The sequence below is a fragment of the Chlamydotis macqueenii genome, chromosome 9 (assembly GCF_036417535.1).
Source record: "Chlamydotis macqueenii isolate bChlMac1 chromosome 9, bChlMac1.mat, whole genome shotgun sequence".
Lineage (NCBI taxonomy): Eukaryota > Metazoa > Chordata > Aves > Otidiformes > Otididae > Chlamydotis > Chlamydotis macqueenii.
Window position 1 is genome coordinate 15830943 of NC_141564.1, and position 26918 is coordinate 15857860.

General features: G+C 43.0%; 1 protein-coding gene across 3 annotated transcripts in view; it reads right to left on the bottom strand.

Moving 5' to 3' along the window:
* Positions 1–24502: 24502 nt before the first annotated feature.
* Positions 24503–26918, bottom strand: part of LPP (LIM domain containing preferred translocation partner in lipoma) — a 330469-nt gene continuing 328053 nt past the window's right edge. For all 3 annotated transcript variants that reach the window (XM_086754441.1, XM_086754442.1, XM_086754443.1), the window contains one exon: positions 24503–25695. In XM_086754441.1, the coding sequence (XP_086610567.1) occupies positions 25567–25695 (129 nt within the window). In that variant the 3' untranslated portion in view covers positions 24503–25566. The remainder of the gene's footprint in view (positions 25696–26918) is intronic.

Here is a 26918-nt window from a genome sequence, read left to right on the forward strand (position 1 = left end):
CCCTGTTCATGGAGCAGGTCAAGACAGGCAAGCACCAACTGGGTCCCCTGCGTGACTTGTCTTGAGCGGGGAAGCTCATCCCAAAAGCTGAGACTTTTTGTGGTTTTAGGAGACTGGTGAAGGCCTGGCTCCTGTGTCAGCTGGACTTACCAACTCACAGAAACCAGGCAGTTTTTGTGCCACAACTACAGCCATCCCAGGCTCAGTTTCTCACCATTTAACATCACCCTCAGATCCATTCACCACAGGAAGAAGTAATCCAGGCCGAGTCCAGCTCATTCATGCAGTGTGGGCAGGGCAGGAAACAATAAGCTTAAAGTGCATCAAGGAAGGTTTAACTTCCGCACTATCTCCAAATGTCTCAACTAATAAGCACAGTTAAGCGCTGAAAAGATCACCTATGGAGACTGTGGAGTCTGTATCCTTAAATGCTTTCCAGAACAAGACAGAGGCAAACATCTGCCTGGACTGGTTGGGGGCCAGCTGGTCCCATCTTGTGGCAGGGTATGGCCCAGGTGACCTCTTGTTATGCATCAGCCTGTCCGATCCCGGTTTCCACGTGTGTGTGTTCAGCTTTCCTCTGTCACACGCTGTCCCCTCTCTGCGTATTCGCAGGATGCCTGGCACACTGCTGAACCTGATGCTGAGCAAGTTGGTCTGACTTGTGAAATCATATTTTTCTTTAAATTAGGAGGAGTTTTGAGATATACATAAATGTATAGAATACCTGAGAATATTTATTAGGGTTGAAATTAACATTGATTGATTTGATTTTTGCTGATTAGGTAATTACGAGAACTAAAGGGGTAATCACCTTTTCATTGAGGAAATGAAACAATCATCCAAGCTAGACAAGTCCTGAGTTTCTAATTTGAGCAGAGGAAAAAAAAAAAAAAAAGGCAGCTACAGGTGAAGATCAAAGAGCAGTATCTATGCTATGTTCTCTCTCACTCTCCAAGCAGGCATGGGACTTTTCCTACCATCCTCATCTCAGTTTCATGTGTCCAAGTCTTGCCTTGTGAGATCAAGCAAGGAGAGATGAAATGGTTAGCCCAGGGACTAAGGCAGTGCCAGGAGCAGTTCTTGGCTTACGACATGTCCAGAGGAGGAAGTCTTCTGGTGAGGTGGAGAGACACAGAGAGGTAGGGCCAGACAAGTCACTGACAGCTGAACATGAGGCTCAGGAGAGCCAGTCCTGCCTAACCACCCTCCATGGAGCCACATCTCGCACATCTGCAGTCCGTGAGGGCCTCTCTCCCCCAGGGTGACCCCAGGTGCCAGACTTGTTTGCTGGATGTTCAGGATATCTCTGGGGCTCGCATCTCAGCACTTTGGGATTTTTTTCCCACCTAGCAACATAGGAAGACCGTGCAAAACCTCAGCCTAACACCCCATGCCCGGAAACTGCAACCCCTCGCTGGCTCGTGTACGGCTTGGACCACGACACATGTGCCATGAATTCTTTCCCCTCTTCCCACCTGTGTTATAACGGATAACCAGGATGAAGGGAGGCTCTGGAGAGCCAGCTGCCATCAGTCCCTTAAAAACAAAACAAAGGCTTTTTCTCAGCTACAGTGGCATGAACGGAGCTTAGTTCCCCTGGCCCCTCCAGGATGTGGCTGAGATATATCAAGGAAGAGCAGCTGTCAGCATGGATGTGCCTAAAATTAGCTCAAAGAGAAGGTTTCCTCCATTTATTTATTTATTTGCTCCTTAAAAGGCCCCTTCTTATTAGATGCAAATTCAGCACAACAGCTTCAAGCCAGTACAAAGGCGCTGCTAATATTTTTCAATTACACTGGGAGGAAGGTCACAGTGCTTTGCGTTTGAACTTCTGCTTAGCTCTAGATGTTCTTGGGATACCGGCTGTAGTGATGGGGTGACTGGATGTTTGTCTTTGGAAGTGCTGTACCAAGTGCAGCAGGTTCAGTGGATGAGCTGGTGTGGTGGAGACCAGTGTGTCATTTATTTGGTGTTATAGGTGCCCTGGGAAGGAATAATGGAAAATGGGTCTCAACTTAATTTATCTCCTTTCAGATATATACCAGCCGCCCCCAAGAGGTTTCTTCTTATACATCATAGCATTTATCTGCTTTCTTCTGTTTGCCAGCTTTTCCCTACCATCCATCTTTCCCACCCTCTGATACCTTCAGGACACCCTCACCAACTTCACTCCCTCAAACTGGAGAGGGGTGGAGAGGTCTTAAAAATACTAGATTCCAGCAAGTTTTTGTCAGAGAGAAATACCTCAGAAAGGCCTTTTGTAAGCAAGGGACTGGAGACTGAATTCGCTCCTTCTTAGCAAAGAATCCACATGTGGCACAGATCCCTAGGAAAGCAGGCTCAATCACTTCTGCTGCTCAGGGGATCAGCTCTTGATTATAGAGCTTAGAAAACTTTGTCTCATCTCCTCCATTTGGCACATGCCACAGGGATTGAAATGAGAGTACCTGTACAGACATTTAGAAGTCCTGAAAAGTAAAAAAAAAACCAAAACAAAAAAACCCAAGCCTTTTGGAAAAAACAACCCAGAATTTCTTTTAGTATACCTTACCTGTTCCATCCCACATTCTCAGAAAAATACCATCATGTTTCTTTGTGCATACTGCTGGACGGGCCTTACAGGACACCAATGTGTGCATTAGAATTCTTCCTGATATGTTGCTCTGCAGTGACCCACAGCCATTCAAGAGCTGGCTTCCTGAGAAACTTTTGTGCTGACTTCTTGCTCTCTCAGCTGCCTTCTCATGCTGCCTTTTGTCTTCTACTCTGCTTATAATTTTTTTTTTTTTTTTTTTTTTTTTTTTTTGAGGTGAGGAATTGTCATCGCCGTTGCAGTAAGGCACTGGGTGAGACTGGGGCATCTGGCTCCTACTGCAATATGACGAGCTGGTTAATGAAGCAGGCAGTAAGTAGCAACAAACGTTCATGTGCCTTCACAGCTGGAGATCACCCCTACACACAGTCATGCAATAGTATAATACAGCCTGGCCTAATCGAGTCATGCAATAGTCTGTGTACTGAATCTGCAACTGTTTGGACCCAAGTTTTTTTATTTGCACAAACATGGGAGGCCATGGACTCTGACTGTTTGCTATCAGAGGGTAGATAATAGGTGGGCTGGAGCGCCGACTCTGACCAGACCCTTCCATGTAGAGCCAGTTCTGATATTCAAGGTCCAGAAGAAAAGTCTCCAGACTATGGTTTCAATTTTTTTCTGATCCCCAGGTCAACTGTATGCGCAAGCAAGCTGGACCCTGAGGACCTTATGGCTTTTTAATGAGAAGATGAGAACTATTTATACTCTGCACAAGCTTTTCCCTTGAGACAGCAATCCTGGGCAGGGCTAAAGGCTTGCTAGAGCTACCTGCCTACCGCATCTTTATCCTCTTTTCCAGGAAAGTATATCAGAGAGCAGAAAGGCAAGCAGCTAACTGTACAGGCATAAAAAACCCACCCCGTATCGCTCATCCGTCTGCTCTGATGGCATCAGCGTTGCTCTGAACAGCACTGCAAGCAGTGCTGATTGCAGAGCAGCAGCAGGAAGATAGGAATCATTAAAGAGACTCATCCAAAGCCCTGTAATTAATTAGTTAGAAAAGCATCTTGGCGTTATTAGAGAGGCCTCAGCAGAGGAAGCAACACCTCCGTTCTAACAGACTCACCTTCCGCCAGAGCTGCTGCTGCTGCGATGTTTGACATTGTGCTGGTATAAACAGAAATTAGAAGTCGGTGCGACAGGGAAAGGAGCCGCTGGCAGGCTCTGCCCTTGGCCAGTGCTGCGCTCTGTGCCGAGGGGTTTCCGTGCTTTGCTCACGAGCAGAAATCAGATCCTGGAAATGGCCCAGGTAGGGATGATTGCTACTCAACCAGGAAGACCTTGATTTTTGCTGTGATTAAAAGCAAGCCCATTTTTCCCAGAGTGCTGAAGAGAAAGCTGGTTATCCAGGTGTTTGTGATTATAAACAGCCGGGCATACAGAAAAATGTCACCCAAGGCTCCAGGAACTGGTGTCTCCTGGGATCTAAACACATGCAGGATGCTGCTGTCCCTGGCAAACACGCACAGTCTGGCTGCATGGAGAACTGGGCCATGCTCAGAGCTGCATGTTCATGGCATGCAAATATTAAGCTATTTGCAAACTCCCATAGCTGTCATCAGCACACAGTACCATGGCCACGAGCCCCAGAGATGGAATAATATCCTATGGGGAGCAGCAGGATGCTGCAAGATCTGCATGTTGCTGAAAATAAGAGCATCAAAAGGAAGATGAAAACACAAGACTAAAATAGCCAGGACTCCTTTAAGGACTCTTAATTTCCTTTGGGGAGGGAGGCCAGGCTGTGTGGTGAGTACATGGGGCAAGGAGGCAGGACGCCTGGCTCTCCCACTGACCTGCCGTCATACCTTTGGCAAATGATTTTCTTCCCATGTGCTAATTTTGCCCTTTCCCCACTTGGTACTGTCAGCCTCTAGGAATTCATAAGTCTTGAGCTGGGCCTCCAAACACCATGATTTTGGCTTAAAAATCAAGAGCAATAAGCATATACATATGAATTATGGGCCTTTTTGAATGCCCTTGTGGTTTCTGACTCTTTAGGGATTGTATTTCCAACTAAGCGGGTCAGATTTTTTTTTTATTATGATTATTATTATTTTAAATGAAAGCCAAGAATTTCACATAAATACAGAGCTCTGGCAGCTTGAGTTGGCAGAGCTGCCCATTCTTCGTACGCCCTGCCTGCTTAGAATGGAAGGGAGCATCTGAGGCGTGGGCTGTCACCGGCCGTGTCTGCACAGCATCACGCAAAACCTCCCCAATCTCCACTGGTTTCCTGCACTTCCCCAGGACAACTGACAACCAACAGCCATTCCCCAAGCTGTTTCCAGTGAGGATGGTAGGTGGGATAACTTCCCTGAGTTTGGCCTGCATTAGAGCACAGGCAATCGACAGACTGCAAGTGACCCAAGAGCAAGTTCGTGGGGCAGATTTTTAGTGCATCCTATTTTGACCCTGCCGTTGCAGCCTTGCCAAGGTATTTCAAGTGCTCTTCAAGGCGGCAGAGATATTAAAAATTGAGACCATGTCAGTGAACACATTTGCTGTTCGGTCTGCTGAGTTTCAGTCAAGGTCCCGGTCATCCTCTGGGCAGAGATTTGAGTGAAAGATTGTGCTTAGTTGAACTGTCCTGCTGATCCCACGATGGTGAACAACGCAGATCCCCCATGTTTTACCTTGCAGATGTGCAGGTGTACCACGGGGAGCTCCCTGTCTGAGCAGCTGTCACCAGCTCTGCAATGGCAAGAAGTACGTCTTTGTCTCTCAGCTCTGAAGCTCATCTCTTTACAGTGGCTGTCGGTGAAGACGTTCTCTGAATAAATGAGCAAACAGAGATCTTCAAATGAACAACACATTCTTCCTCAGGTCAACTTTGCAGAAAAAGCAAATATTTCAAGAGAATATGGTTACTGCTCATAGCTCACTGGAGCCAGCCTGCTAACTCTTCTGCGGTGGCTGTAAATCTGATGTTGGTTCAGTTTAAGGACATCACCAATGTTATTTCAGACTGATATAATGTACCATAAATGGGATTGAAAGCTCCCATCTATAGCAGACAAAGCCCTTCTGGTTCATTTAAACACCGCCGAAACAAACTATTGTATATATGCATAGTTGGGATTCATCCAAAAGTGAGTGATAGCCGAAAGAATTTACACGTTCCTTGGCTGGGGAACGTGTTGATTTCAGAAGGCAGGAAAGGTAACATGAGGATACAGGGAGACTCCCTCTCCTGGTATTTATTATTTGAAACTCGTCCTTTGACGTACCTCAGACGCATTGCAAAAGGGGAGAGAAGGACTGAAGAGCCCTCACCATATATGAGATATTTCTGGTTTAGAGGCAACAAAGCATTTGGTCTCCATGGGTTGACAAGCAAACAGAAGCTGGTCCCACAGCCTCAGGCTTAATTTTAAGAGGTGTCTAAGAGATATCTCAATATATATAATATTGCAGTCAGCTTGTGGAATGCTTTTTTTATAAAGCACTGCAGAGAACCAAGTGACTCCAAAAAGGTTTGGAGGGTACAATTCATCAGCTTTCTATACAGGTAACAGCCACCAGACCCACTGTATAACAGTAAAGGTTAAAAGCAAACAAGTAAACCCAAATGCACAATATAGTGAGGGGAGCCCATCTTCAAAGCGTGAGACCATCACTAATTAACGGCGGTCAGGGAAAGACGTGGGGCAGACCGCCACACCAGCAGTATGGCAGGGCGTCCTGGGAAGCCGTGCTTCTGGCATCCTTCCCACGCAGGCCACAGAACGAGAGGGATCCTTGGTCTGATCCCGCCTGGCAGTTTCTGTGCAAAATGGGGCCAATTTGCTGGGAAGCTTCCCACCCCCAAGGAGGGAAGAGGTGGGCCGAGAGTTTAACAAACATTTTGGTATTTGGAAGTCATTCCCAGCTCTCGTTTAACACACAGACTGCATTTCCCATTGCTAACTGGCAGCAAAGAGCTCATCAACATTTAAATAAGAGGCTTGTTAATGCCAGCGTGAGGCAGGTTTGCATGCCAAGGCTGGCTAAGGTTTCGTGCCAAGGATTTTCTAAGAGAGAATTTCTCTAGGAAACTCCTTCAAAAGGAAGAATTCACTTCTGGTTAAAGAGAGCGAGGGCTTAATTTGAAGAGGTGCTGAGCTGGTTAAGTCAAATGGATGGTGCAAGAGCTGAAAGCCTGTGAAAATCAGACTCCAGCTTTTAAATCAATTAGCTGAAGAATGGCATGTGGTGTTTTGCAACTGATTATGCTTTTTGCAATGTAATAACTGAAAGGAGAAAAAGGCCATGCATAACCTCTTCCATCAGTGCCACTGACATCCCATGGATGCTAAATATACTAAGGTGAGGTTTTAAATGTACCTGTTACCTGAGCGTGGGAGTATTATTTTCTACAAATGGTCAAATGCACCTTAGTACAGGGAGGATCTGTAATATTTGGCTCTGTTTCTAGATCTCAAATGAGTCCTATAAATTACAATGAATTTTCACTATGTGACCTTGTTTTGAGTCTTCCCGCTAGAGACTGAGCCCTCATCTCAGAGCCAGTGGAGAGGAAGGGTGCTGATTTTGGCAAAGCTAGAGTGTCCTGTACTATGCAACTCCATAGCATGGTTTATTACCTTTTCTTGTTCTGTCATATAACAGGAGTAATGTCCATGGTGTCAGAATATGCACATGGTAATCGGCTTTTGCTGTAATTAAATGCCTCGGTGCCAGCGTTTAATCAGCCGCCAAAGCCGTTTATTGCCTCATATACTGCTGCACCATGAGCATTACCCCTTAATTAGTTGCTGAAATAGTGATGATTTAGCAGCGTCTTTATATTTATACTTTAAGACAGCAGATTCAGGCCAACATCAACAATATTGCAAGATAAAAAAGCAGCCCATTCTGTTATGCAATGATTTGGGCTTATTTATTTTTCCTTACCTTGTGGAAAACACTGTCACGTGCATCTCCTGGTGACACTGCACTGGAGGCACAGTTAGCACTTTGAAAGCACTTGCTACATCTCCGCTCCGCTCCAGGACTGACCTTGTGTATTTTAAGTGGATTCTGTATCAATAAAACATTGTCCTCAGAAACTCCCAACAGCAAAAGAGGCGTAGGCTTTCCCCACTTTGACTCACCATTACCAAGAGTGCATGATCTGCTCCAGCAGATCAGAGGCAGAGAGCTCCCAGCCTTCCTCCTGAAAGGTCCCTGGAGAAGGGAGCTCCTCTGTGCCACTGGATGAGTGGTACTTTGTCTTGCATGACCCTGGCAGGCTGTGACGGATGTCACTGACAGCAGCAGCAGCTCTGACACCCCAATCCAAACTCCTTTTCCCTGCTTGTTTTTGCAGTGGAGGTGATGCTGTGTTACACAGCCACTTACTGTTTTGTGGGGAATAGACAGTGGTGAAAGAACCCACTCACTGTGTCCATTTATCTTCTCCAGTTTCAGCTGTCTAAAACCAAGAGCTCTGGTCTATGCTGGTCTTTCAGAGCCCCCTGACAGTTAATGGAGTGAGAGGTATCTCCAGAAAATAGTTGGACTGTTCTCTCCCATACCATTAGAGATGGAAGAGATGAACCCTGTCCAGAAGACCAATACTGCCTGCTAAGACTGGCGTTGCGGACAGATTTCTGCAGCTTTCCAAATTTCTTCCCAACTTTGAAAATCCCCGAGGAAGCTTACAAAGCCTCTGAAATCTCAAAATTGGCTAGAAAGCAAAAGTCAGCCTTGTTCAGTAATAAAACTCCATTTGTGACACACGGAGGAAGTCATACAAGAAGTTAGCCTAGATATCTTCAAGATAAACATACAAGACCCATCTTTGTTTAACGCCAGGTGGTTAAATCTACAGTAGCCACAGTTGGAGACAGCCATCCCACCAGGAGAAAACAGATGTACAACTGCTTCTTCATTTGACCAGGAATGCCATGAACAGAGCAAGCTGCGGGGCTGCCAAATAGTCTACACTGCCTTCATTCTGCCCTGGACCCCGGCTACAGCTGGTCTTGGCACCTGGGTTTTAGATACACTTCACTCCCAGAGCTTTCATTGTCTTCAAAGGATTCTTGTTGCCTTTGATTGCAAGGAAAGCAGTGTCAAACTATCAAATTAATAGCTCCCCCACCCTTGGCCCTCCCCTCTGGCCCCTGGCCTGCTAATGCATTTTGATTTGTGTGTGGACAACATATCCCTGGAACTTTTCCACTGTAACAAGTCTAGGAAAAAATACCTTTCATTATAAAGGAAGTAATAATATCAAGTTTGGAAAACTAGAGCAGTTTGAATGGACTTGAAAGCCTACACCATCACACTCCCTTTACTGCCAAGACAAAGCCTGTCAGACTCCCGTGTCCTGTAGGAACAGGCTGCAGAGCTCGTCCTTTCCCGAGGGAGAACGGAGGCCCTTCCTAAAATCCCCTGGGGAAGGGGAGGAGCAGCTGGGAGTGAAGCTGCTGCCTGCACCTCCTCCACGGCTAACAAAGCGTCCCCTGACAACACATAACCTCCTAAAGAAGTCCTTCACGTTCACTGGAAGTGGGAAAGGAAGTATGAGATTTAATTTGCAGCCAAGAATATTTAGCCTGGACAGTAGGAAAGGGTGAAGACAACAGCACCATGGAAGGCACTGACAAGGGAGGCTGTGGGATCTCCATCTGTGGGTGTCTTCAAGGGGATGCCAGATAAAATTTTGTTGGGAGAGACAAATGGGGAATGGGTTTAGCTGTATTGTATTCCTTGGGAACTTTCTACAAAATTGTTTTAAGAAAACTACATTTGCTGATTGAATAGAGGACAGTGTTCATCTCGTTTAATACTTAAAGACACAAAAACCCCCCTGTTTCATGACACTCACCTGAAGAAAAGATGACAGACCTTCTCCAGTGACTGTAGAGGACTAGAGGGCCACCTTGGACAACAAAGCTGTCTTCCAGGCTGCAAAAGTTAATCAAGACAAATCCTACCTTGAAGATGGCCTGTGCAGCTCTGCACAGGAGATTTCTGAGAGCAAAGGGCTTTTATAAAAAGGTCCAAGGATAGAGAGGGTATAAAAGCAGAGGCTATAAGCAGGGTGCAGATATTCAGCAGGTAAGAAACAGGCATTGGGTAAGCTTACCGGGATACACTGGATTCCCTGTCACTTGAAACGTTTTGGTCAGGGAATGCGTTTGGTGAGGGTTTGGTGCTGTGTCAGGTTCTCTGACTGGAGAGGTGAAGGTCAGGATGTGTGGTGATCAGTGGCATTTTTGAAGCAGATTGGACGGGACCAGGAACAATACCCATTATTTACTACAGTGACAGCCTAGAAACAACCTCCTGGAAGAGGTAAACTTTGCAAACCACAGTTCTTTCTACTTTCCCCAGAATAGTTTGAATAACGTTCCTCCATACAGGTGCAAAGCAAGGTGGTCGGCTCTGCTGTCACCCAATCACAACTCAAATTTGAGAATACTTGTGGGTAACCTCCGCATATAACCCTCCTCTACAGAGTACCTCATGGTTTAGAAACAGAGTACTCTCTGCTGCAAAGGTGCACATTTTTAAGAACAGTGCAAAATTCATCAAGAGATGGTCAGTACAAGCAGGGGGCAGCCTCTCTTGTGCCATATTTCTAGCATCCTTGCTTCACCCAACAGTGAAAGAGGCTCTTGAATTAAGTATGTTGCCGAGCCACACAGTGAAATTTTGAACCAGGGAGAGAGGGAGAGAGGGAGAGAGGGAGAGAGGGAGAGAGGGAGAGAGGGAGAGAGGGAGAGAGGGAGAGAGGGAGAGAGGGAGAGAGGGAGAGAGGGAGAGAGGGAGAGAGGGAGAGAGGGAGAGAGGGAGAGAGGGAGAGAGGGAGAGAGGGAGAGAGGGAGAGAGGGAGAGAGGGAGAGAGGGAGAGAGGGAGAGAGAGATGGAGGACATAAAGTATAATTGCAGGTGGACACTGGGAGAAAGTAAATACCACCATTCAACTTGAAAAAAAATAATTTCACACACTACCAAACAAAAATGAAATTTATAAGGAGTTTATTGGATTGGTAAAATGTAACAAAAAAGCATTTGTGATACTTCTTCTGCAAAGAAAAAAGGCATCTGGCGATTTTGCATATTTATTTTCCCTTACAAAACATTAGAAAAGCATAACTGATAAAAAGGATAACAACTGAAAGAGCAGAGCAAAGAGGAAAATACATCTCAATATAATTGGATAATGCATAATAAAAATACAGGAAACACATGCTTAAAACAGCTTTCATTCTCTTACTCTAAAAAGTCATTTTACGTGTTGAATAAAAAATATATGCCGGTTGCTCTGAAAACTGCAGTTTAGAAGAGGTAACTAGCTGAGAACAAAATATATATATCTATATATATTTATAAATATAGAAAATGTGTATATGCTGCATCTGTCCTCAGAACAAACTGGAATAAATGCGTTTCAATTCATGCACACAAGTTACCAGAGAAAAAACTTCATATATTACCAGGCGGACCAATCCTGTAAGGTGCTGCCTGCATTTCCTGAGTGCCCTCAAAGTCCTGTGGAAGTCGCCAGGGAAGGAGACAAGTGGCCTGATGGGTTCAGCGAGAAGGGAGGCTACTCAGCAGCTCACAGGAGGTGCACTCAGCAACTCGTAGGATTCGGCAAAACTCCAATGGCAGCAGGATCGGGCCCCTCACAGACTTGGGTAGTGTTTGTGCTTATGCTTAGCAAGGAGTAAAACTCTCGTACCCCCAAACTCTGACAGATAGGAGAACAGTCCTAAAAGCTCAAGTAATGTTACTTCATTAGGATCTGACGGCATGGAGTGTGCAGCAGAAGACATCCTTCACATAGGGAGTGCCTCCTTGTGCCCCTTTCTTGGCCAGATACCTAGGCTAGTGATTCACATTTAAAAGGAAGATGCTTCCCATACCACTGAGAGCCTCTGTCTGCTGGCACAGGACAAGAAGTGTGGTCAGTCACACGCCACTCCCAGCTGCAACAAAGGCAACGATGCAAAACCTTCTCTATCTCAAGGGCTAAACCAACTGCTACCATAAAGCCAAAATACCACCTCAAAGCTGGCCTAGTCATCCACTTTGAATTACTACACATCCAATAAACATCATCACCGGTGAACCCTAGAGCAGACAGGTCTACAAGTTGGCAGGGATATGCCAAAGCATAGCAGCTACATAGGACAAATACGCTCCCGGGGGCACTCCCTCCTTGCAGTTTGAAAGAGCTAAGCCAATCTCCCAGCCCTCAGGGAGGGAGAGGTTGCCATGGGGCCAAGAGGGATCCTTCTGGAATGACCCATGTGTGGTTCAGACCCCCCTGTATCAGCCCACAGGTAAAGCCAGTGTGAGAGATTAGGCTCTGAAACACAACTAACCTCTGCCAGAAAGCCATTACCAAAACTGCAGAGTTAGTACTCCTGGTCTCTCATTTGACTAACCGGAGGCTGCTCTCCGGTCTCTCTGATGGTCCAAAACACAAGCCATGGCATGGGAAATTATAGGACCCTTAGGGAATTTGAAGTCTCACCAAGGCAGATCCTGTCTAGTAAGATCATGAGAAAGTCCAAGTATATCTTTACTCTGCCCATACCTCTACCAATACTCAGTCCTCACTCTCCAGAGGGACAGCAGAGGAGGTCACAGTGGTGCCACACTGAGCATCAAAACATCAAACCTTTCCCTTTGCTGCATTTCCAATAAACTTCGCATTTCCTCTCTGACCACAGCAGGGAAAAATTTCCTAAAACGTTATTTTGGGGATTGAAAGTGAGAGCACATCAGCCTTTTTAATACAGTAGCACCGATCAAACACCCAAAACACCTTCAAATTTTCTCTTCTAACATTACACAAAAAAATGAACAACAGAGAGCTTGTAAGAAATAGTATTAAACAAACAAAATCTCCAGATATGAATGACTCTAGACTTTTGATGAGACAGATCTTTGAGGAGATACATCCAAATACCTCTGCTACTGAACAGTTGCCTACCAGACAGTGAGGTGTGTTAAGCAAGACAAAAGGCAGTACCAATGGGATAGAGCCATTGCTTTGCTTATCCCAACGGAGAACAGACGCCCAAAATTAACCTCTTGCTTCTGTTCTACATCATTCTCACAGTTCTCATCCCTGCTCGGCACTAGGGCTATTTCTCTGCTGCCCATAAAGGAGTAGAAAAGGCACATGGTGAAGAAAGTGGAATACACTTTTTGTAAAGGCAGCTCAGTTAATAGCCTACTTTTCACCTTGCTGGTTGTTCTGCTTAGATGCTTGTCAGATGCTCAGCTACTTAGGCATCAGGCACATTAGAAATACTACTTTTTAGGTGGATAAAGCAAAGAACTAGATCAGGCTCAGGGGACAAGGCAGAAAATGTCCATTTGCCAAACTGAAATGGGTTTCCAATCCATACAGAGCTGTCAGTAAAGCACTGGCAGATGTAAAAAAGTGCCCCAGTTCTGTATTTCTCAATGGGTACCATTTCAACATAGTTGAAACGCAAACCACAACCTCCGGCTGTGCATTTCAGTGCAAACTGCTCTTATCTCATACAGCCCTGAATGAAACATTAGCACAAAGGCAGCCTAATTGGAACAGGATCTTCTCCTCTCTCCCTGCAAATCCTAATCATTGCACACAATCCCATAGCTAACGGCAGAGAGAAAACACCTGTTTTGGGCAAAATACTTGCACTAGGAAGGGGGGATCAAGCCCTAGGCTGGACACAGACTGACCGTGGAGAGCAGCTCTGACTATGGAGAGGATGAGGTGGACCCTGCTTTGTCAGCAGGTCCTCCTTGCTCTCACAACGCAGCAGTGTGGCAAGCTGGAGCTGGAGCAACCATTGGCAGAGGACGTGCTGGGCTCTGGCCCTAGTTTAGGGAACACTTCAGAGGGTGGCATTTTTCTCCTTGGCCACCACCAAGGAAAACAATAAAAGCAACAAGAAACTACACTGAATGGCCATCTCCTTTTCATTTTGAAATCTGAGCACTTTCCCAAATGAAGACATTCCTCTCATCTAGAATTCATATTTAGGAAACCTCCTTATATCAGAACTGGAAGATATTCTGATTCCATTTTCCGGCACTAAACTCTAGGTGAGCTTTCCTAGACAGAGCTCCTAACTTTGTTTTAATTCACTGGCCAAAGCAAAAAGGCTCCATATAGGGACCAGAGCAAGACTAGAATACAACAAACAATGAGTAAAAATGAAGACGCTATGAAAAAGCATATGGTCCTGAGTATTAGAAATGCTGAATAGTCAAAGCTTCTATGGAATAAAATTAGCATGAGACATAGGAATAGCCATTAAAAAAAAATCAGAGCAACTATGCCTTTGATTTTTCACTACATTTATTATTTTCACCTCTCTCTCCTTACAGATGAAACGTGGCAGACCAATTCTTTTTCCTGTTCAAGTCAGCTTTGCTCTCTGGGCTGTCACGCTGCTGGCACAGACCTGTGGAGACAGGACTTCCCGCGCTTCAGGGAAAGCTGAAGTGGGGCTATTCTATAAACATCAAACTATTCCCGTTCACTGTCCTTCCAAAAATAAAACAAGCATCTGAGCCTTTAAACAAGCGGATGGACCCTTTAAAGTTTCATAACAATGTTTTAAACCCAGAGTAGGAGGGATGAGAACAGGAATACATTATTCTACTTCTGGGAAATAATGAAGAAACCAACATTTCTGGATATGAAATGCTGGGTAATAACATATCAGAGGTCTGTTGCTGAGCCTGTTCTGCCAGCCAGTCCCTGTGAGAAAAAGACAGCGAGAAAGGTTTTTTTTTGCACTGATGAACTTAAAATGAAAGGAGGGGCAATATGCGGGAAGGAAGAGGGTAGACAGGTACGTGGCACGGAAATGACTTGCCTGGAGCAACCACACAAGTAGGCAGAGAAACGGCAAATATAACCTGTCTCCTTATTCCCTTAGCCCCGTTCCCAAAACTAGTTTGGGAATGAATTGGGGGAAGGGGAGGAGGGAGCAGTAATTTGAAGACGGCAGATGCTCCAGTTTAAGCTGTATCTTCCCAAAGAGGAACCAAGGGTGGGGGCAGGGGAGATGGCTATTATTAATGTCCTTCCGTATATAGCAAAGCAGACATCCTGCATAATGGCAACACAATACATCAATAATAGCCCAAGAATAGCTTCCTACCGTTTTTTTTTTCCCCTGACAGTTAGAAACATAAAGAGAAAAATCAAGCTGCTGAGATAAATAGCTGAGTCTCCACCCCCACCTCAAATTGCCTTGGCATATTTTAAGAGATAAATGGTTCTATGAGAAATTTAAATAGCTTTCTCTTTTCTTTTTTGGCAGCTGCAGGAACTGGGTCAGGTGTAGAAATTATTAATTTCGAAGCCTGAAAGACCCATGTTTGAAAGTCAGGGTTTTTTTTTCCTTTAAAGTAGCAACTTTCTTAGAAGTAGAGTTAGAAAAAATTAAAAAATAATTGAGGTTTTTTTGTTTTCAAACAGAATTCAGACTAGAAATAATTAAAAATCAGTGCAAGCTGCAGAAAAGGGACAATTTGCAAAACAGTTTAATGGACATTAAAAGTATCCATAATGGATTGTTAATATTTTTTTTTTTTACATAGAGTACAGTATTTGCACAATGGTTTTCATTCCTCTTGATCAAACATAGCACTGGGAGTATGTCTTGAAGAAAAAGACTGGGGGGCACCATTCTGCCGTCTTACCCTAAATTTAGTGCACATTTCAAGAAGAGACAAGAGATGGCTGCCAGAGTGACCAGCACCAAACCCTTTCACAAGGAGCCCATTTACTCATTGCCAGGTCTTGGGACTGACACTTCAGTGAGCTGATCTGCACTTGCTGGTGCTCAGAGCTGGTAAATCTGGTACTGAACCACGTGTAAATCACTGCCTTCCCCCTTCCACTTAAGTTACTGTTGCTTTACACATTGATACCAGGATTTCTAGCCCAGCTTCTCAGCATGATGCCAAAAGCTATCTCCCTCCTTACGTTGTATGTAGAAGAATCTCTCTGAAACCATAAAATCCTGAATCTTACAGAAAAGAAAAGTCAAATCCTGTAGAAACTGCTCTGAGCAAAGAGACGCTGATATATAAACTCCCTCACAGGATAGTACACTAGTTAAGACCTGTAAAAGGTTCACATTTCCACTCCTACAAAGACTCCAAGATCCTGAAAGATACCCAGTTGGCATGCAGCCCGCTCCCCCTGTCCACGGCTGGTAAAATCCCCCCTCTTCTCCATGTCTGTCCTGTGTCCCAAATCAGGCAGATAACCGAGAAAGAGGACTCCTCCCTCATTTAGACTCACTGCACCTCTGCAGAGCTCACGGCTTGTGCTCTACTTCCCTTACTGATCAATCAAAAATTTAAAAGGTGACAAAGACAGCGATGTAAATAGAACTGTGGTGCCTAGAAAGTCAGAGCACAGATAGGATCAGAAGACAGACTGTAATGACAGGCCCTGCTACTTATTACATAGGCCAGTTGTGCTACATGAGCCTTTGGTGGAAACTTCCTGTGTAATTAATAAAGGAGAAACAGAATACTTTTGCAATCACTTTTCGAGCTTTCACTGTGGGGGTCCAATCCTGCCATCCTGGATTAGCTCTAATCATAGTCAATCTTTCTCTGCATAAACTGAAGGCATCTGTTCTGCAAGACTCAAAAAAAAAAAGAAAAAAGAAAAAAAAAAAAAGAAAAAACCCTCATTGCAAACCTACACCATGCAATCAAGAAGGAAAGGAAATCGATCCTGAAAACCCCCATCCAGATTGTAATCTGACAGTGTTTTCAAGGCATCTGGCAAAATGGAAGAATGAAAGAAGAACACTATGAAATATTTAAAATACTACTACTGTCAGGAATATGTGAGAGGGGAAAGGTAGTTTGAAAGGGCTGCGTTATTTGTAAGCCAAAACCTGAAAGCACTACCTTTTGCATAAGAGCATGAGATGCCCATGGCCCAAGCCAGAGCCGTCCTGAGAACAAGTACCAGGCGCTGATTCAACAGGGACTGGCACGACAAAGTCAAGGCTGCGTGTGAGCAGGACCAAAGCAGCTGTCGTGCACACCATCGTATGTACCATGGGACGTCAAGGGTAAGGCAAACGAGAGAGTTAAGAATGTGGTAACATAGCTGTGTTTGCAGCCCATAACTGACCCTCCTTATCTAAAGCTTCCATCGGATTTTCAACAGCATAGGAAATAGGGCATCCTCAAGGCACTCCTCTTACTGCTGAGACTTTCACCAAGGAGGGACATCCAAGGAAAGAGAAACAACCCTGTGAGATCTGAGATGCACTGAATAGCACACCCAGGATCTTGCCCTCTCCATCCTCAAATCCCAACTAGGGTGGAGCACCTTTCCAGAAAGACCTCAGCCAGGCCTGACTACTGGGTTAATCCCAACCTGCATCACAAAAAGCAGGCACAGAAAGAGGCTGCACATGCCCAGCTGCCATAAGGAGGGAAGCAATCAAGCAGACACTCAGGAGTTTCGATGCTCAGTTGTGCCTTTGCCTTGGTCACATCCACCTGCCTGCTGTACAGTTCCAGTAAAAACATGAAAGACTTCAGGACAAGCACTGGGCATACAAATGGGATCAAAATGGTCCTGATAACGCTGAAACAAAAGATACTTTGGAACAAAATTGGCACAGCCACAATCCTCACAACACTTGCGTAAGACAGAAAGAAAGAATCCCTAGAACGTATTTATCAAAAGCAATTTTATGCAGATTTTTCCTTCTGAATATTTAAAACATGGTGAATATTAAACTTCAGAGATTCTTAATACATTCCAAAGCCCCACAGACCTTTGAAATGCTAGCTCATCAATATGCAACATCTAATCTTGTTGGGGAAAAAAAAAAAAAAAAAAAAAAAAGAGGGGAAAAAGAAAAGCTATTCATCCACTGTACATAGAGGTTACAATGAGAATCTCAAGAAGAAAAAAAAAAAAACACCAAAAAACAAGAAAACTTCCAGTATCTTATGCAATAGGTTAAATTTACTCTGGTTGGGAAAGTTTCACTTTCTGCAATAGGGAAAGTGCCTGTACGTGTATTGCTGCTGGAAGCTTCTTCTGAAGTGTGAGGCTGAAACTGTGTAGCTGGATTACAGTAAGTAGTTTATTAAAAAAACCAAGGCTTGTGGCTTTGCATCCTGTTCCATTCCAATGCAGTCTCAGGATCCCCTCTCCAAAGGCCAGCAGACAGTGCGCCACCTAAAAATCCATTCTAGTCCAAAATGCTGTGGTTGAAATGGCTTTGCTTGTTTATAAAGTTTAGTGTTTCGTATCGCTTGCATCTGACCTTCAGCAGAAAGAAAAGCTCAGTTAAATTGTGCAAATACGTACCAAATGGGAGCAAGGGAAAGCAGCCAAAAATGCTGCATGAGCTTTTGCAGGGCTGCAGCCTTTTAGGAGCACCAGTGAGATGAACTGTATGAGAGGCCAAATTGATTTAGACTCCAGGCAGGGGCTTAAAACACCATGACATCCAAATTCACAAAGAAAATGTTCTGTTACTGCAACCCCAAATTTCCTGCACATGAAAACACTGTTTTCTTTCATCTTGAGGAGATGCCCGTTCCGTAATCCGACATTTAAAAATGAACAAACAGGAGTCAGCTGACAAAGGATTCTTGCTGGTGAATGGAAGTAGGTCACTCTGAGTATTCTGCCTTTACAGTTTGGCTTAATATTAGTGTTGTACACAAACAGTAACAATACTGTACTAGAAACAGGGAAAGACTCTAATTTTGTCTTTTCTATGAAACTCAGCGTTAACATTCTGCATTAATATGCAATGTCTCCCCAGTATCCAATACCTGGTTAATTAAAAAAAAAAAAACAACCAAAACAAACACCAACAAACCAAACCACAAAGCTAACCACACACTAAATTAAACAACGACAAAAAACCCTTACTGGTCAGCTTGCATTTAAAGACATCTAAGTATGAGTAATTGCGCAGAGAGGAATTTTCCTGAAGGAACATAAAAGAAAATGAAAGCTCTACATACAAGACCAAATAAAATCTTCTGTCTCACACAAATGCAAATTCTGCCTGCCCTTTTACACAAACATATTAAAGGAATAAAACTGGAGGAAAAATAAAAGAAGAAAAACTAATAAATTCATTTTTGGAGAAAAAAAATATTTTAAACCAAAGAAACTATTCTTCAAACAAATTTCTTCATGATAAATCCCTGCAATCATGTGGTTCTAAATTACATGGTTAAGTATGACTGAAAAAGTAAGGCACAATTTCATAATCATTTTAAAAGCAATAATTACAATCATTTTCTTTGATATCCATGTGGCAGGCCACTGATACTATGGATACACAAAACTACCTCATTAAAGATCTGGAAAAGTTTTTCCAACTACTAGCTCAGACTCACAATACCTCGGTGAAGCAAGTAACACACCATCTTCACTGCAAAGATGAGCGCACGGTGAGCGAATGGAAAAAGCCGGTAAGAGAGAGCTGCTTGCGGACAAAGGGAGGCAGAGGCAAAAAAGTAGAGACATCCCAAGGTCATGCTTCTGGCAAGCGACTCTAACCCCTGGAAATGTAAAGGTAATACCACCACCTGGGACTTCTGTTTCCTTCCTAATTTTCTAAAAGATCGAAGTACAATGAGAAATGTGGACAAACAGCAAAATTAAAACCAAAACCAAAAACCAAAACAGTTTGAACTGCCTTGATACCACGCACCAACTCAATTGCTTCCACATGTAACACGAAGCCAAAGAGAACAGGAGCACGTAGCCAGGAATAGAGCCCAGTGGGGTTTAAGAAGCGATGCAGCCCGTATTTCTACTTAGTTGTAGCCCCACAACCACCTTACGTGTGCGTGTGAGTGCATATGCCAGAGTGGTCTGCAAGTGTTTGAGAATTTTTTCAGATCACAGCAGAGAATTTCCAGGCTGAAATAAGAGCTGTTCCTCAATGCCCACCAGGAAAACTACTGAGATTAAGGTTTTTCTCTCAGATTTTTTTAAATACTGGGTGAATGTTACAATTTCACAAGTTTACAGTCTCCTCTCTGTCATGCTCCAAATGCCAGTCGGACAACTGACTGTTGCAAATTAAAACTTGAAATGCTGAGGAAACCAGGTACTATTTCTAGAAATGTTTAAGGAGAAATCCCGTTCCCAAGCCCAGAAAGGTAAGCAGAGATGAAGTTCAATCAGTATCTCTTGACCTTCACAGTAGTTACTATAATGTTCTTATATTCTTCAGTAATTTCAGAGGGGAAAAAAAAAACAAACCAAAACACCACACAAAGAAGAAAATTGCAATTACTACAGAAAAAAACCCCTGGCACTCCCCATAGCCAGACACTCCATGGCTTTGAGATGGGAAAGAAAAATGAACCCAACAAAACTAACACTGTTATTTTAAGAAGAGTCACATTATTTGGATTGTTCTAACAAAGGAAACAGTGACTTCAAAGATAGCAAAACTAGTTAAAAATAGGGAAAAAAAAATCTTGCAAAAAGTTTCAAGGCTTTTTTTTTTATTTCACCAGGTCCAATATTGAGCCATTTTTCAAGCGCACATGTGCTTGTTTTTAAACAGAATTTATATCCAAAGAATTTTTCAAAATCGTCACGGGAAGTTTAATTTACCAGCAGAAGAAACCTAAGAACTACAAAAAAACTGAGAAAGAAGACATGTTTTTGAGAAATGAAAATATTTGTTAACATGTCTGAAATTTAGATAAAAAAATCAATATGGTTTTAATTATAAAAGCAAGAAAAAATTCTGTTGTGGACAAAATTGCAAAAAGAGATAATTTCTCATTCAAAAATGGCCCTTCTCACATCACATAATTTAGTGTAAAAATTGTGACCAGCTCTAACTGGAAGTAGTGTTCTCATAGCTCTCTGTTTGTACTTTTCTGAACTCTAGATAGTACCAAGTAGTTCCTACTATCCTTTGGCAACAAACCCTCAATTACCATCACTAGTGTTTTCTCCTGGGAATTTCACCACAGTGAGATTCTTCAGCACATCTGTCTCCAATAGCCCTGACTTACAGTATTGAAACTTAAGTAAGGTGTAGTCAACCCAGCTTGGTGAACAAATAGCAAATCAACATGATGAACCAACTGCAGAAACCAGATATCAATGGAAAACAGTTACAAACTCATATCCTTTCTGAGCCATTCAGCTGAAGCACCACATGTCTAACATTTATCTCTGATGCTGAAACAGAGGGCAAAGACACAGGATTTCCCTCAAGGACCTTCTCTTGCATCTTGTTATCCCTCATCTGCTGGACTTTCTCAAAATCGAAAGGAACCAGCATTTATCAAACCTAAGCTAGACTTGGCTGACAACGGCCAGGCAGTAGCTGTAACAGGTCCAAAGAGATTTCAGTACAACTTGTTGCATATTCTCTTCAACAACCACTATGTCTCTAAAATACACTTTTTTCTCATTCTTCTCAGGCACATTTTGCCGATAGGCAGAAAGTCAACTTAAGGCCTGTATCTCATGAAAGTCTCGCTCCTGCCATCAGGATGAAAGCTATTATGTAGAGTTCACTACAGTAAACACTTTAGTACTCCCACACCTCTACGATTAAGTTATTACCCAAGTGTTTTGCAGCCATGATAAAAATCTAAGAATTAAAATATTAAAAAAAAAAACAAATACAAAATTAAAGGTGCATTATCTGATTGGCTAAGGCAATGGTGTTGCTTTCTGTTTTCGAAAGAAACAGTCAGGCAATGATTAAAGTAAGTGACAATAAAACCATCACATTCACAAAATACTAGCGTTAGCCTTGGGGATATGCTCTAGGACTGGGCTGTAACCAAGGCAACCCAATCTTCTGGAGCAAGTTTAAGTATGCAGTTTTAAAGCCATGGTTCAAAGATACAGTAAATCTGGCCATAGGGCTACTTGTGACATATGGAAAGTGCCACAACCACCCGATATGAAGCACTGATCTTGTAAACTCATCCTCCTGTTGTCCAAATGTTACACTGGATCAGTCACCGGGTGCCCTCCTGTAGCTGGCATAACGATGACACAGGAGTCATTTCATGTTTCTGGGTAATTTGACAGAAATTTCACTGTGCCCACATCTTACCCAGATCAAATCTGTATGACTGGGTGACACAGAATCAGACTGTTATTAATGATTGTAGACCCATGGCTTATGCCACACCATGCACTGGCTTTAAGCCTGCACTTAAACAAACCCCATGGGCTTAAATATTTTGCTAAATTAGAACCTGATCCTGGACCCTCCTGGGCCCCCTTAAACCATGGGATCAGGCCCTACTTGCCAATAAATGCTAGACAAAGCCAAGGCAGCATAAGCAAAAACTCTGCAGATGTGAACAGAAATATCTGTGTGATCTTCCAATTATTTCTGAAAGAAACAGTTTGGACATTACCACAGCCACAGATGATGTGAATTTTTATCATAGCTAAGAAGTGCACCTTAAGAAAAGCAAGGTCTCTTTGGCAAAAATATTCCTTCTTTGGAACAGATAAACACCAGGAGATATTATAAATATGTGATAAATATTGTGATGAAGCAATATCCCAGTGGTTCTAAGTGCAGTGCAATTAAGATTAGTCCACCACCATTTCCTAATTAAATCCTGAAGCATCAGAGGGGAGATTTCCATACACACGTGGGTGATGAGAGCCTCTGTGATGTATTCGTGCAACATCTTCAGAATATATTTATGGCAAATTTAGAAGCCAAAACCACATACACTACAGAAAATAAAGAACAGTGTTTTGGATGCTCACTCCTTCCAACAGGCAACTGGCTTTGGTGTTTTAGGGGTGAAAACAAAAGCATGATAGTACTTTTGCCCAGATATGTCAGGTCTAGAAATTAGCCACAGTACCTCAAATATCAACACTGCTCAATCTTTAACATCTTCCATCCATGGACTATTTAATGCTTGAAAAGTTTGGCTCTCACCTCCTTGCACGCCAGCCCAACTCACCACAGTACCCTAGTAACACAGAAGGTTCAGATCTAGATGTCCTGGCTGACCCTTAGCTTTGAAATGGGCTGGAATCCCAAACCTACATACCAGCAAACTTTTCTGGAAAGAGAAGACAGAACTCCAAAAAGCAGTAGTTTGGGCCAATCTGTGATTAGTTTAATTCCCATAACGTCCCTGGGAAGCTGGAAAGAAGCCCTCTCTTGCAGAGGGCAGAAGACAAGAAGCCATATGACTTTCTTCAAGTCCTGCCTATGGTAGGGCCATAAAAAACCCAAAGGTTCTGGACTTCAGCCCTCTTTAGTTTAAGGCCACGTTCTGCAGGAAGGCACAATAGCTTGTTTCCAAGTCACCCCGGTGTTACTCAGGAGAGTTTCAGCCACTTGATTTAACACTAACAAGAATAAGCAAGACCAGAACTACGTTTGCTGCCCGATGAATGGCTTATTCTGCACCCAAATGCATCACATGTGCTTGCGGAGATGTAAAATCCTCCACAGGGATACAACAGCGTTAGCTCTCCCAGCTTTGACCTCCCATGTTTTTGTAGAGTTAGTTCAAACTGGATTTGCTCAATAGTTGCGAGATTTTTTTTGACTGGTGGTGGTGCAGCCTGCATGTAAAGCAGCAAGCTCAGAAGTACCTTACGTGCCACGGCTCAGGGAGCAGGAGCCCAGATGGAGCCTGGCAGGAGTCACTGTGCAAAAAAATCTGTTTATGTCTGAGGCAGTAAAACTCTTGAAGGCCAGGGCAGAAATCTAGTATAAAAAGGCAAACTGCTTCAGCACAGCCACTATGGTGGAGAACGATTTTTTTTTTTTTTGCTTAATGATGCCACCCTTCTACAAAGAAGGATTCATTCTGAGCTGTGAATTTTGGGAATCTTCCCTGACACCGGTGGAGTTTGCCAATTTATAAACTCTGTAAGAAACAGAGGTTTCAGACTGGTATTTCTGTATTTGAATTTACTGCATACAGCTAAAGCTATTAAATTTCACAGTGCTCTTCCATAAAAGTTAGTGCTAAACTGAAAGGAAATGCACTATTTGCAGGAGCTGCAGTGAGTATCTCAACTTTTCGTCTTTGTTTCCTATCGGTCTAGCTCATCTAACTTAACTTTTTAGCACTAGTGGGTATAATTATATCAGGCTTCTGTTACAGAGAATAAAGATGAAAGCATCACATTCTTATTGTCTTTCAGTGGGTGCATGAAAGAAATTCTTACAACTTACTCTTGAAAAGTGCCAGTTTGTAACTTATATGGTCAATCAGCCTGCAACTGTTTCAGTTCTGCTTCTTAATTTGTTAAATGCAAAGAAAGGTATTTTCTTTGATTACATCTGCAAATAAGATATTAATGTCAATTCAGTGATATGAAAATTACTCCTTCACTATGTAATTTGCACCTTAGTTATTATGGGTTTCATGAACAAGAATATTATAGCTGCTCAGAATGCTGTGGATTTCAAATTTTTTTTTTTTGGTAATTAACCAAACTAAAAAAAAACCCCACAAACATAAGAAAAAAAAGATTATCTGTGCCCAGCTTTTATTTACCTTGGCATATGTATTAATTCTGGACAGATGAAAATGCTGCTGCTGGCCCAGTACTCTTCTGCAACAACAATTCACCAAAGAGAAGTTAAGTTCTAAGTGGCTGGGATGAGAATGAAAGAGGAGAAGAAAAACGCTTACTTTTTGGAATGTCATAGAGAAGGGTTTAGTACCTTATTTACCTTTCTTAAGATAAAAAAATGAACAACAGTATGTATTTAGGAGGATCCTTTTTGCTGTTGAAATACTAGCCTTAATTTTTTTTAATGAGAACTCCAGATCATGTGGGTTAACACCAGTGAAACGTACATCCCAAGGCTTGATTCAACCCCTGTTACAGTTGAAGAAAATCTTCCCATTGCAACAAACAGGAGATGGAACAAGACTGTTGCTTAAATGTCTACCCAGAAACCAATGCTGCCAGTGGTCCCACTAGACTGGGGTGTCTGAGATAGTGGCCTGAGATTTCTTTGAGCATCACTTTGCACTGCAGTTCTATGTAGGTTTTTTGTGTTTTTGTTGTTTTTTTTTTTTTTTTTTTTTTATCCACTGGGATTTAAAAAATGTGTTTCCAGCCCCACAAGAGACTTTCTTAATAGACATGATTGGCCTATACCTCTGGTAAATCAAAAGCACATTGTGTGTGAGTGTTTAGTGTGTGTGTGTGTAGTGTATAGTGTGTGCAAGCTCACATCTTTCTGATACATTGTGAATTGGATGCATCACTACTGAATAAATTTATGCAATAGCAAAATATAATTTCATAAGAAAAAGAAAAAACCCTATTGAACTGGAAGGGAATGGAGACAAATAAGGGCCTGAGAAAAAAGATACAGATAACAAATCTGTGTCCCAAGGATACAAGGTCACACCTACACTCTGAGGTACAGTACAGCTGAAGTTGCATTATTTGTCTTGTGATGAGAGGAGTGCTGGGTCTGCTCTCAACACTTTCTAGGGCAGTGGTGCTACTTCTGCTGGTGATCCAGATCCTATTAAAGTCAAAGGGAAGTTCCCCATGACTTCAACAAGAGCTGGTCAGGTTCTCAAAATAACTTGGAAGAAAGAACTATACCTCAGCCATCTTTCACCTTCTACCTTCATGTACTTCTTAACAGACAGGAGCCAAACACAGAAATATGGTTAGGACCATGTTCAGACTTCCTTCTAACAGGCAGATAACTTAGGTGCTGTGACGACTTGTCTCCATCAGCTGCAGAGACAGCAGGCACTCTGACTTTCTCGCTGCCCTCCTGAAAAGTCACATCTAAATCAGGTGCCTGTCATGGGCAGTCTAAACATGTCCTCTCAAAATGCCCTCTTGTTCCAAGGCCTTCCAGTTTTACTTTTTTTTTTTTTTTTTTTTTTAATAAAAACAGAGATTCAGACCCTAGGCTGGAAAGAAATCATGCAAAGCTTGTGCAATATCCCCCAACGGGTATCCTGGGGAGGGTCACAGTTGATACTCAGAGATCAGTGCTGGCCTTGGCAGTCAGAGCCTGGATCCGAGCAGAGTTGCAGGTCTTGCAAAGGATGTGCCCGTCCAGAGGGTAACAGCCTTGATTGTCTCCTTCAGACAGGAGGCCGCCACAGTCCTAGGAAATAAGCAGACAGAAAGAGCAAAGTAAATATGAAAGAAGAACAAGATTAATCAGAAAATCTATTAGTCAACGTAATTCTCTCCTCACTCTCCACCTTGTAACAAGATCCAGCCTGAGTCAGTGTAAAGCATGCAGTTGAGGTACGTGGTGTCTTTCATGATTAAGCCATTTCCTGATAAGAGACAATACAACAGAGAAGATGGGTTCCCAAGCTCTTTGCTGAATTTAATCCAATTGAAAATAAAAGGAGATTATTCCCTTCACATTTCTGAGGAAGGAAATGTCTTTAGCATTGTAGAAAACATCAAACTTAAGTACATATTTATTCATGCAAAAAAGAATAAAAAGAACCATCACTGGGAAGGAAGTTTGGTACCCGTATCTGACTACAGGTAATCTCCTTTGGAAGAGTTAATGCCACAGAGCTATGGCATCCATTCCAGGGGTGACAGCTAAGCAAACTCCCTGCCTGTCCCCCCTTGCCGGAACTGTCACCTGTTTTTGTATTGCAATTGGCCCAAAAGGTTGTGGCTGAAAGAGGATGTCACTAAGACAGGCACACGGAAACCCCACTAAAAGAACCAAAACCTGCTCCAGAGACCTCAGCCTCTAAGTACATAGGGGGCTAAGTATAGCAGCTAGCAAATTTGGGAATTAACCCTCATGGTAGGATTAAATAATCACTTGGCCAAATGCTGCTGACGGAGGCTTGCTTAGAGGCTATGCCTCTCTATCATAAAACTGTGTTTGTAAATACACCTGGCATGTAAGTGGTGGAAAGAGGAATATCATTGCTGTTCCTTTTGAGACAGCTGAGGCACATGGAGATCAAGGCCAAGTGAGTGTCTGTGTCCTGGGCTCTCTACTGAATCTACTTCTGACATTCATGTGCGTGAAGCCTAGGTATCTCAGCAGGGACATGCTGTATGATGAATTAGGCTCTACAAAATGTAGTGTAGGAATGCCCCAGCATCTTTAAAAAATTGGGCCTAAGTAATGGGCTGATATATACCCTGGAAGCTGGGGTCAGATTGAGAAGTGAACCAGATGCGTCATGTCTCAGCCTAGATCTCTAAGCCTTAGTCCATCCTTCTTTCCAGTTAAAGTTATTAAAACCTGCAACTGCAGTAAGAAATATATTTGGTCTCATTTTCTTACCCTGCCATCTGGCTGATGTATTATCCAACAAGTAACACTTGCATTGAAGAATTCTTGAA